General features: G+C 42.9%; 1 protein-coding gene across 1 annotated transcript in view; it reads left to right on the forward strand.

Annotated features, from left to right (window-relative positions):
* The window catches only part of DYNC2H1 (dynein cytoplasmic 2 heavy chain 1), a 552714-nt gene that overhangs the window by 522001 nt on the left and 17790 nt on the right, over positions 1-12923 (forward strand). The window contains exon 86 of the mRNA XM_069759211.1: positions 8429-8538. Within this exon, the coding sequence (XP_069615312.1) occupies positions 8429-8538 (110 nt within the window). The remainder of the gene's footprint in view (positions 1-8428; positions 8539-12923) is intronic.

Raw genomic sequence — 12923 nt, forward strand, 5'->3', positions numbered from 1 at the left:
CAACGTTTCGCTAATCGCAGACGCTGTGTGGGTCCCCGACTTCGTGTTGGGGATTTGGTTTGGTTGTCTTCTCGTCATATTCCTATGAAGGTTTCCTCTCCTAAGTTTAAACCTCGTTTCATTGGTCCGTATAGGATTTCTGAGGTTCTTAATCCTGTGTCTTTTCGTCTGACCCTTCCAGATTCTTTTTCCATTCATAACGTATTCCATAGGTCATTGTTGCGGAGATACGTGGCACCTATGGTTCCATCTGTTGATCCTCCTGCCCCGGTTTTGGTGGAGGGGGAGTTGGAGTATATTGTGGAGAAGATTTTGGATTCTCATGTTTCAAGACGGAAACTCCAGTATCTGGTTAAGTGGAAGGGTTATGCTCAGGAAGATAATTCCTGGGTCTTTGCCTCTGATGTCCATGCTCCCGATCTTGTTCATGCCTTTCATATGGCTCATCCTGGTCGTCCTGGGGGCTCTGGTGAGGGTTCGGTGACCCCTCCTCAAGGGGGGGTACTGTTGTGAATTCTATGGCAGAGCTCCCTCCTGTGGTCACAAGTGGTACTTCGTCTGATTCTCTCTATGAGCTTCCGTTGGTGGAGGAGAGTGGTACTGCGGCTTCTGAGTTTCCTTCCTCAGGTGATGTGGTGAAGTCGTTAGGTGCTGCTCTGTTTAACTCCACCTAGTGCTTTGATCCTGGCTTCCAGTCAATGTTCTAGTATTGGACCTGTCTCCTCCTGGATCGTTCCTGTGGCCTGCTGCTCTGCATAGCTAAGTTCCGCTTTTGTTATTTTGTTGGCTGTTTTTTTCTGTCCAGCTTGCTTATTTGTTTTTTTTGCTTGCTGGAAGCTCTGGGACGCAGAGGGTGTACCTCCGTGCCGTTAGTTCGGTACGGAGGGTCTTTTTGCCCCCTTTGCGTGGTTGTTTGTAGGGTTTTGTGTTGACCGCAAAGTTACCTTTCCTATCCTCGCTCTGTTCAGAAAGTCGGGCCTCACTTTGCTAAATCTATTTCATCTCTACGTTTGTCTTTTCATCTTAACTCACAGTCATTATATGTGGGGGCTGCCTTTTCCTTTGGGGTATTTCTCTGAGGCAAGGTAGGCTTATTTTCTATCTTCAGGCTAGCTATTTTCTCAGGCTGTGCCGAGTTGCATAGGGAGCGTTAGGCGCAATCCACGGCTGCCTCTAGTGTGGTTGGAGAGGATTAGGGATTGCAGTCAGCAGAGTTCCCACGTCTCAGAGCTCGTTCTATGTTTTTGGGTTATTGTCAGGTCACTGTATGTGCTCTGACTTCTAAGTCCATTGTGGTACTGAATTGCCTCATCATAACAGGCCACCACTGGACGAGACCGCTACATCATCACGGGTTATTGCCGCAAGGCATTACTGGGAACGGAGCATCGCGAGGAGCATCGCTAAAGGCCTGGGCTGGATATGGGGGACGCTGAAAGGTGAGTATATAACTATTTTTTATTTTAATTATTTTTTTTAACAGGGATATGGTGCCCACATTGCTATATACTACGTGGGCTGTGTTATATACTACGTGGGCTGTGTTATATACTGCGTGGGCTGTGTTATATACTACGTCGCTGTGCTATTTACTATGTGGACTGTTATATACTGCGTGGGCTGTGTTATATACTGCGTGGGCTGTGTTATCTTCTGCGTGGGCTGTGTTATATACTGCATGGGCTGTGTTATATACTATGTGGGCTGTGTTATATATTACGTGGCTGTGCAATATACTACGTGGCTATGCAATATACTACGTGGCTGTGCTGTATACTGCGTGACTGTGTTATATACTATGTGGCTGTGTTATATACTACGTAGCTGTGTTATATACTACGTGGCTGTGCTACATACTGCGTGACTGTGTTAAGCAAAAAATGTTTACACCTTAGGGGACCAATAACTTCAATAAAGAAATAGATGTGTTTCTATGAAACCATTTAGTGAAACCCAGTGCAACAAAAGAAAATGAGTTAAAGCCACTCAACTTATATATCGAGACCACCACCAGAACTATAGACCAACTCCAAGGAAATTACTAGCATGGATATACGTTTTTAAAATAATACTTTATTTGCAGCAGTTACAATGTATTTTGTGTGCACATGTTTGAAAACAAAAAATAATAAATAAAAATAGGCGACATATATAGAAAATCACCGATATATAAAAAACCTAAATAGGCAATGAGGGGCACCATTAAAGGATAGGATAGTATGCAGTACTCCTGTAGATAAAATATATAAGTGCAAAGAAGGATATTCCACAAGTGACCTCAAAACTATGTGGGTAAACTGGAAAATAACCTATAATGTGAGCATATATATAAGGCAAAAATTGTGCAAAGTGCAGTGTGCCATGTCATAGAAAAGAGAGAAAAGGGAGTAATTAGGAGTTCCTGTACCTTTAAGGCGCTACCAAGTCCAAACAATGCGCACACCCCAACGTGCGTTTCGGATAGAGAATCCTTCGTCAGTGTGATTCTATGAAAAACCAACTGTATAGTGCACACAAGAGCAAGAGGGGTTTAAGTAGCCTAAAATGGGCACCACAAATAGCTGAGGAAACATCCACAGAGGATTTCAAAATTTGTGAGGGAAAAGCTCATAAATAGTGAGTATAGGTATGGTGAGAGACATGGTAAGAAAGTGAGTATAGAGATATTCAGTTATATAAAATGGTGAACAGTAGTGATATCCGGAGGGGATAAAAAAAAAAAGAAAAGTTGAAAACAAGATGGTGTGGGGAAGGGAACTATAACAACATTGTAAAAATGCAGGAGAAACCTGGGAAAAAAGAAAAGGGGAATAATCTGGTAAAGCCACAGAATAGTTGGGATAATTCCACTTAGATAAGGGACAAAAAATGAGAAGGCCGAAGGGAAGAATCAGGAAAAGTAGTAAATAATTGTATCTGATTGATAGTGTGGAGGAAAGAACAGGTACATGAGCTCTGCGGTCAGTAGGTTCAATGCAGAAGGAGAGAGAAAAGCAATAATACGAAGAAAAGTGTAGTTTTATTGTGTTTTCTTTTGTGACCAGAAAAGTTAAATGAAAAAATCATGTGAAAAGGAATTTTGTGAGCACGATGATTTTTTTCCTTTTTTCACTTTTCTGGTAAAATAAAAAGGGGTGGTCTGAAATACAAGTTAATTTTCATCCCAAGTCTATTTAATGAAAATTAAATAATAATTTTTGAATGCTAATAATTTAATCTACAGTGGTTTGCAAAAGTTTTCAACCACCGCACTCCATCCTGGCATTTTTTGTTTTTTGCTACCTCAACACGTGGAATTTCAGTTTTTTTTATTTTTGAGGGTTTGCATCAGTTTAAGTAAAGAACATGCCTACAAATGTGAACATTTGGTTTTCTTTTTTTTGGGAAGCAAACAACAAACAGGACAAAATAATTATAAACTTCAGTGTGCATAACTATTCGCCTCCCTAAAGTCAGTACTTTGTAGAGCCTCCTTTTGCGGCAATTACAGCTGCAAGTTGCTATGGATAAAGGTACCTTCACACTCAGCGACGCTGCAGCGATACCGACAACGATGTCGATCGCTGCAGCGTCGCTGTTTGGTCGCTGGAGAGCTGTCACACAGACAGCTCTCCAGCGACCAACGATCCCGAAGTCCCCGGGTAACCAGGGTAAACATCGGGTTACTAAGCGCAGGGCCGCGCTTAGTAACCCGATGTTTACCCTGGTTACCAGCGTAAAAGTAAAAAAAACAAACACTACATACTTACCTACCGCTGTCTGTCCCCGGCGCTGTGCTTCTCTGCACTCCTCCTGCACTGGCTGTGAGCGTCGGTCAGCCGGAAAGCAGAGCGGTGACGTCACCGCTCTGCTTTCCGGCCGCTGTGCTCACAGCCAGTGCAGGAGCCAGTGCCGGGGACAGACAGCGGTAGGTAAGTATGTAGTATTTGTTTTTTTTACTTTTACGCTGGTAACCAGGGTAAACATCGGGTTACTAAGCGCGGCCCTGCGCTTAGTAACCCGATGTTTACCCTGGTTACCAGTGAAGACATCGCTGGATCGGTGTCACACACGCCGATCCAGTGATGTCTGCAGGGAGTCCAGCGACGAAATAAAGTTCTGGACTTTCCTCAGCGACCAAAGATCTCCCAGCAGGGGCCTGATCGTTGGTCGCTGTCACACAGAACCATTTCCTTAACGATATCGTTGCTACGTCACAAAAAGCAACGATATCGTTAACTATATCGTTATGTGTGAAGGTACCTTTAGTCTCTCTGAGCTTTTCACATCTTGCCACTGGGATTTTTGCCCATTACTCAAGGCAAAACTGCTTCAGCTCCTTCACGCTTGATAGTTCCCTCTGGTGAACAGCAATCTTAAATCTGACCACAGATTCTCAATTGGATTAAGGTCTGGTCATTGTCTTGATGGATGGTGAACCTCCATCCCAGTCTCAAATCACTGACTGACAAACAGGTTTTGCTCAACAATATCCCTGTATTTCACACCATCCATAATCCCCTCAACATTTTCCAAGTCCCTGCTGCCGAAAAACATCCCCACAGCATCATGCTGCCACCACCATGTTTCACTGTTGGGATGGTGTTCTTGGGGTGATGAGGAGTGTTGGTTTGGCACCAAACATAGCATTTACCTTTGTGGCCAAAAAATTCAATTTTGGTCTCATCTGACCACAGCACCTTCCTCCATATATTTGTGGAGTCTCCCACGTCTTGGCAAACTAAAAACGAGCCTTCCAATTTTTGTGTGTAACTAAAGGCTTTCTCCTGCCCACTCCACCTCTATGGAGTGTATGGCTTATTGTGGTTGTCTGGTTAGATCCTCCTCTCTCTTGGGAACTGTGCAGCTCCTTCAGGGTTACTTTTGGTTTCTGTGCTGCCTCTTTAATTAATGCCCTCCTTGCCAGTGCTGAGAGCTTTCATGGGCGGCCCTCTCTTGGCAGGTTTGTTGTGGTTCCATGTTCTTTGCATTTGATGGTGCTCCTGGGGATTATTTTTATAACCTAACCCTGACTTGTACTTCTCAACAACTTTGTCCCTCACTTGTTTAGAGATCTCTGTGGTCTTGATTACATATTTTGGTTAGTGGTCTTCTTGCTTAATGGTGTTGCAGCCCCTGTGGCTTTTCAGAAAAGATAAATTGTATATACTGACAGACATGTGACACATAGATTCCACACTGGTAGACCTCCTGTCACTAAGCATGTGACTTATGAAGGCAATCGCTTACACGAGAAATTTTAGGGACTTCATAGCAAAAGGAGTGAATACATATGCACGTGCCCATTTTTAGTTATTTAGCCCATAAATTAAATGTATGTTTATATTTTTCTCACTTCACCAACTTATTTAGTGCTGATTAGTGATGAGCGACCATGCTTGGAGGTCTTACCGAGCATGCTTGGGTGCTAATAGAGCAGCTTCCTTTTTGATGAGTCTTCATTTGAGAATCCCAGTGCATGCTGGGATAATCAACCAAAGCGTCATCAGGGGGCAGAGGCTGCAGTCACTGAAACAAAGCAATATGAGTGACTCTCGTATCAGGTGCTGGTCTAGTCCCTGCTCTGTCACTGCGCAATGTGCACAATGACAGTGCTCTCTCTCATCGGCCCATATTAGGAGAAACTTGCCGGCAACAGAGCGCACTGTCACTGCACGTTGTAAGACAAATACCCGGCATCCATGCATTCCAGGTGTTCAGTCGCTACACGCCAAATGTCAGTTTCAGATGTATCCAACACTGATATCATTGTTATTTTTCTATTAATGCTACAAAACAGAAAAATGTTAATGAGTGTGTAGGTGTGAATATACTTTCTCATGTCAGTTTTATATCACTACTTGAAAGCGGAAACCTACAGAGAGAAAGTATAATGGGAAGATTTGCACTTCTGCTGTGGTTTGGATTCTCCCCTGGCTTTGTGGTCGGCCTCAACTGATGCAAAATGCTGACGGAAATAAAAAAAATGGTAAAGTGACCCTGGGACTCTTTTACTTGGCCATATTTGGTTGGTTTTTTAGGTGCTTTATATTTTGGATTGAATCTGAGAACAAAAAGAAAATAGTAGAGAAATTCCTAAATTGACGGCTCCCACTTCCAGCTCAGGAATCTGGTAGCGCATGGAGGAGAAATTCTACCGTGTAAATGAGCTCTCATCAGAAGCCGCGTCACTGGGATCTAAAATCAGACCAGAAAGCAATTAATTTCAGAATAAAACCCCAGGTGAAATTCCATGCACATGGACTTAAAATAGTTCTTATCCCTCATGAGCTGTTAATTACTTGAGCGCTGTGATCACTGTTTTGACAGATCGAGCAGGAGATAGCTTTATGCTATTTTGACAGCAGTCAATCTCCCTGGTTTATATGGGAGGCCTCTCTGGAGATGGCACTTGTACTGCAATTAATACACCAGACTCTTCTTTATTAGCATTTACAATTAGTTTTGCTGCACAGTGGTGTTATATTTTATGCATATTTGCTCTGGGAAAACTTTATTAAAGTGTTTTGAGGATTTTTTGGAGTTTCTTCTGCAAGTTTGCTGTACATACTACGTAACTCACCGAAATCCACAATATTGGACTCTGAAACATGGAGCTGTAAGGTCTTAAAGCACGTGAACCCAAACAGAAACCAACAAAATATAAATGCAGCTCTACATGAGAATAATGTATGAGACGCCCAAAAAGTAAAGTTATCCTCATTAAATCGGGGGTGATCCTCGACTCTGCCCTCTCTTTCAAGCCACATATCCAAGCCCTTGCCTCCTCCTGCCGTCTCAAACTCAAAATTATTTCCCGGATCTGCGCATTGCTTGACTGCGACACCGCAAGAACACTAGTGCATGCCCTTATCATCTCAGGCCTCGACTACTGCAACCTCCTACTCTCTGGACTCCCCTCTAGCACTCTGGCACCGCTCCAATCCATCCAACACTCTGCTGCCCGACTAATCTACCTTTCTCCCCGCTATTCCCCAACCTCTCCCCTATGTCAAGCCCTTCACTGGCTTTCTATCGCCCAGAGACTCCAGTTCAAAACCCTCACAATGACATACAAAGCCATCCACAACCTGTCTCCTCCATACATCTGTGACATGGTCTCCCGGTACTTACCTACACGCAACCTTCGATCCTCTTAAGACCTCCTTTTCTACTCCCCTCTCATCTCTTCTTCCCACAACCGCATCCAAGACTTCACCCGTGCTTCCCCCATACGCTGGAACTCTCTACCCCAACACATCAGACTCTTGCCTACCATAGAAACCTTCAAAAAGAACCTGAAGACTCACCTCTTCCGACAAGCCTGCAGTGATCCTGAACCTACTGAACCGCTGCACAACCTGCCCTACCCTCTCCTAGTGTTTCATCACCCATCCCCTGCAGACTGTGAGCCCTCGCGGGCAGGGTCCTCCCTCTTTATGTACCCGTGTGCCTTGGTTTTTGCTCATGTTTAATGTATTTGTCTATATTTGCCCCGTATTCACATGTAAAGCGCCATGGAATAAATAGCGCCATAAAAATGTATAATAATAATAAAACACTTATCTTGATAGCAAGTTGGGGTTATTGTCATGCCTTGGTTTGGGGATTCGATCCAGTGACCTCTTGCTCCGTTGTCGGTTATCCTGTCTGCTGGGCTATTGCCCTTTTTTTTTCCTTTCCTTATGCTGATGGTTCCTATTGCCTTTATTTGCACTACCTGGGCTTGCTCCTCTTCAGGTTTTTGCTTGTCTCTTTAGGTTGCCCTGTCGCATTCTGGATTGGGCTCTATTTTTTCTGCCTTCACTACACTTCCTTGCTGGCTATATATCTAAGTGAATTAATTATAAGGAGTTCCAGCTTTTCAGCGAAAGGATTTTCCCTGCTATGCAAATATCATTTGTGTTTCTGCTGTGTGTTTTGTTGTCTGCCCTCCCAGCACCTTTCTTTTCTCCACAGTTAGGTTGGTAGGAGATTATTCTTGTTTCATTTATTATTCTTATTTCCTCTTCGAGCTCATGCTTTCAGTTTACTCACCCTAGGTCCTCATATCCCCCTGCTGGTTGGCTGTGCACAGTGGCCTTCCCTCTGGTTCATCAGGAGTTACGCGAAACCCCTCAACGGCCTTATAGGGAGGCAGGTCTGAGGTGGTGTTATTTAGTTGTGTGGCTAGGGATTGTCTAGTCTGTATAGAGACCAGAAGGGTATGGGTGTGGCGTCTCGGTGTTGTAAACTTTATTATTCCCATTACCCATATATGAGTGAGTTACATGCATAACAGTTATACAACTATTCTGACATGGATTTTCAATGTAAATACAGCAGTCTCACCTGGCTTAATAGATCTATGTATTAATGTAATGTAGATTGTATTGTTCTATCTGATGATCATTTATTTTAATAATTTTCAGCTTTTAATTTTAATTCTGTATTGTTTCTTTCAAAACAGAATTGGGTGGAGAAAGCGGAGAAGCAGACACTGTTATCAGATACCCTTGATTTGTCGGAGCTTTTTCACCCAGACACATTCCTTAACGCTCTACGTCAGGAAACGGCAAGGTAAGTGTACTGAAATATGCAGGAAAAAGTGTAGAGCAACAAGTAATTTTTAAACTTATTTATCACATAGTCCCTTTGAAGAATAAAAGCAGCAATCTGAGTGATGGCTCCCCTATTCTTTACCTTTTTCAGGTTTGAATGCAATTGCCCCCATGTTTTCTGTGCGGCCTGGACAATTTATGTTTACATTATGGTTTCTAATTACAGTGGAAACCAAGATGTGGTGTTGCATCTATTGCACAACAGAAACCACCAACACCTCTTTGTCTCTCCATTGTGGAGATACTAGCAATAAAAATGTTGGCACCTAAACGATTAATTTTCAGTACTTGTGAGAGGGCGTAAGAGTTAATTTTTCACTGGCGGCATTTACATTCTCCCCTGTATGACTTTAACCAATCATATAAAGGAAACAAAAATTGGGCTTCCCGGAGCACTGCCAAGGATTCAAGGAAACATTTCTATTGTTTAAAACTTTTCAATTTGTTGATCTACACATTACAGAGCCGGTCCAGCTCCTTCATCAGGCTCATACAGACTGAATAATATATGCCAGTTCTGTGCTATGGGGGCGTGTTCTTTTTGTCCTGTATGTTAATGCCTCCTTATGATTGGCTGATGCCATGCATGTGAGAAAGTAAATGCCCCCAGTGAAAAATAAATGCATATGCTTCCCTTAGACTTAAGTTAATTTTCGTTATTAAGTGCCAAATACTTTGATTGCTAATATCTCTGAAATTTAAAAGCAAACAAAAAAAATATATATTCTGCTCTCTAGCCACTATGAAATAGTGTTTGTGTGCAGTTCAACATTAAAAATCTGGTAAAGGGTCCACTTTTAAAATATGTGATTATCCTTCTCTTAATATTTTAAAAAGCACAGCCCTCTAGGTAACTGCTCTGCATGTCCGACCTCTGAGAGGCTTGATACATGACGAGGTTTTGGACAAACCAGAAACTTACGTGTCGACAGCTATTTCTTGCTCCTTGACAATAGAGGGTAGGGTCCTGGTAGAGTGAATAAGGTGCCTTGCAGGGTAGATGCCTATAGGTGGTAGTAGAGACACAGTAATAATAATTTTATTTTTATAGCTCTAAAATAATCCACAGCACTTTACAATTAAGCGGGGATATGTAGCGACAATGAAGACATTACTAAGTAACACAATATAGTTCAACGTTTAGAGGGGGAGTGAGGGCCTTGCTCGCAAGCTTACAAGCTATAAGGAAATAAGGGGGACACAATAGGTAAAAATTGCTTATTGCGTACGGTCCAGGCATCATTATAATCTATAGGAGTTGTCAAATAATGCTGCACGATCCAGTCATTAGCCAGTATCTGTCTAATGAATGATGTTGGTCTTCGATCAGTTGCAGAATGGAGGGCACAGGTAGGGTGATGGACAGAGGTGAGGGATGAGATTTAGGGTGGTGCAGAACTGAGGAGAGCTTTGTTGATGAGAGATAAGTTTATATTGTACTCTGTAGCGGATGAGCAACCAGTGCAATGACTGGACAGTGTGGAGGCATCGATGAAACAGCTGGACATAAATATAACCCTGGCTGCCGCATTCAGGACAAATTGAAGAAGAGAAAGTTTGGTTAGAGGGAGACCAATTAATAGAGGGTTGCAGTAGTGTAGACGAGAATAAATAAGAGCAAATGGCAGAGTTTTTGCCGTTTTAAAGATGATAAATATGCAAATAGTATCTTCAGAAAGGAAGGAGACTAAAACTCTAGTGCCACCTATTGGAAATAGCAATCCTAAAAGTCAATATTGACCATCTAATGATCCTTGTCACATGACTTAGGATAAAAACCAAAATCTTAGTTTGCAGACATTGTGTTTCGGGGTACTGCCCCTTGTCAGTGCAAAGTGTGAGATATGATTTGGCTGCGTGAGAGGCGTTTGACCAGGGACCAAGGGGTAACGTTTCTCCTTGCTGAGACCGACATGTTAAGCCTGACATGCCAAGGTGAGGAGACTTGTAAGCTTTGCAATGCTCATCTGGGAAATATGCAAATTGACTCTTCAGAGAGGAAAATGATTAGAACCTTTAGCGAGTGAGTGATTGGATATAGTGTGTAAAGGAAAGATCGGTGTCAAATATGACCCCAAGACAGTGAGGGTGCTGCTGGGGAGTTATGGTTGAAGCACACATGGAAATAGCAATATCGGGTATAAGTAGATGTACAGTGTATGCAAAGTAGGTGAGTACAGTGTATGCATAGTAGGTGAGTACAGTGTATGCATAGTAGGTGAGTAGAGTGTGTGTAAAGTAGGTGAGTACAGTGTGTGCAAAGTAGGTGAGTACAGTGTGTGCAAAGTAGGTGAGTACAGTGTGCGCTAAGTAGGTGAGTACAGTGTGCGCAAAGTAGGTGAGTACAGTGTGCGCAAGTAGGTGAGTACAGTGTATGCAAAGTAGGTGAGTACAGTGTATGCAAAGTAGGTGAGTACAGTGTATGCAAAGTAGTTGAGTACAGTGTATGCTATTGGGGGAGAGCTAATTGTATACATGTATATTTGCATATTCTTTTCAAGGCAGCCTTGTCCCCAAGACTTCTCAGCAATTAGTCATGACACCTGGAGAGTGGCCATGTATAGAAATGTCTTTCAGCATATACAGTGCCTTGCGAAAGTATTCGGCTCCCTGGAACTTTTCAACCTTTTCCCACATATCATGCTTCAAGCGTAAAGATATCAAATGTAAATTTTTGGTGAAGAATCAACAAGTGGAACACAATTGTGAAGTTGAATGAAATTTATTGGTTATTTTAAATTTTTGTGGAAATTCAAAAGCTGAAAAGTGGGGCGTGCAATATTATTCGGCCCCTTTAACTTAATACTTTGCTGCGCCGCCTTTTGCTGCAATTACAGCTGCCAGTCGCTTGGGGTATGTCTCTATCAGTTTTGTACATCGAGAGACTGAAATTCTTGCCCATTCTTCCTTGGCAAACAGCTCAAGCTCAGTGAGGTTTGATGGAGATTCTTTGTGAACAGCAGTGTTCAGCTCTTTCCACAGATTCTCAATTGGATTGAGGTCTGGACTTTGACTTGGCCATTCTAACACATGGATACTAGTGATGAGCGAATATACTCGTTAATCGAGATTTCTCGAGCACGCTCGGGTGACCTCCGAGTATTTTTTAGTGCTCGGAGATTTAGTTTTTATTGCCGCAGCTGAATTATTTACATCTGTTTGCCAGCATAAGTACATGTGGGGATTCCCTAGTAACAAGGCAACCCCCACATGTACTTATGCTGGCTAACAGATGTAAATCATTCAGCTGCGGCAATAAAAACTAAATCTCCTAGCACTAAAAAATACTCGGAGGTCACCCGAACGTGCTCGGGAAATTTCGAGTAACGAGTATATTCGCTCATCACTACTGGATACATTTATTTGTGAACCATTCCATTGTAGATTTTGCTTTATTTTTGGGATCATTGTCTTCTTGGAAGACAAATCTCCGTCCCAGTCTCAGGTCTTTTGCAGACTCAAACAGGTTTTTTTCAAGAATGGTCCTGTATTTGGCTCCATCCATTTTCCAATCAATTTTAACCATCTTCCCTGTCCCTGCTGAAGAAAAGCAGGCCCAAACCATGATGCTGCCACCACCATGTTTGACAGTGGGGATGGTGTGTTCAGGGTGATGAGCTGTGTTGCCTTTATGCTAAACATATTGTTTGGCATTGTTGCCAAAAAGTTCGATTTTGGTTTCATCTGACCAGAGCACCTTCTTCCCCATGTTTGGTGTGTTTCCCAGGTGGATTGTTGCAAACTTTAACCCCTTTCTGACCTTAGACGTACTATCCCGTCGAGGTGCCCTGGGCCTATCTGACCCTCGACGGGATAGTACTTCATATGCTATAAAAGTAAATCAAACCCCCCTTCATCACCCCCTTAGTTAGGGAAAAATTAAAAAAATGTATTTATTTCCATTTTCCCATTAGGGTTAGGGTTAGGGCTAGGGTTAAGGCTAGGGTTAGGGTTAGGGTTGGGGCTACAGTTAGGGTTGGGGCTAAAGTTACGGTTAGGGTTTAGATTACATTTACAGTTGGGAATAGGGTTGGGATTAGGGCTGGGGTGTGTCAGGGTTAGAGGTGTGGTTAGGGTTACTGTTGGGATTAGGGTTAGGGGTGTGTTTGGATTAGGGTTTCTGTTATAATTGAGGGGTTTCCACTGTTTAGGCACATCAGGGGCTCTCCAAACGTGACATGGCGTCCGATCTCAATTCCAGCCAATTCTGCGTTGAAGAAGTAAAACAGTGCTCCTTCCCTTCCAAGCTCTCCCGTGTGCCCAAACAGGTGTTTACCCCAACATATGGGGTATCAGCGTACTCAGGACAAATAGGACAACAACTTTTGGGGTCCAATTTCTCCT

The sequence above is a fragment of the Ranitomeya imitator genome, chromosome 3 (assembly GCF_032444005.1).
Source record: "Ranitomeya imitator isolate aRanImi1 chromosome 3, aRanImi1.pri, whole genome shotgun sequence".
Classification (NCBI taxonomy): domain Eukaryota; kingdom Metazoa; phylum Chordata; class Amphibia; order Anura; family Dendrobatidae; genus Ranitomeya; species Ranitomeya imitator.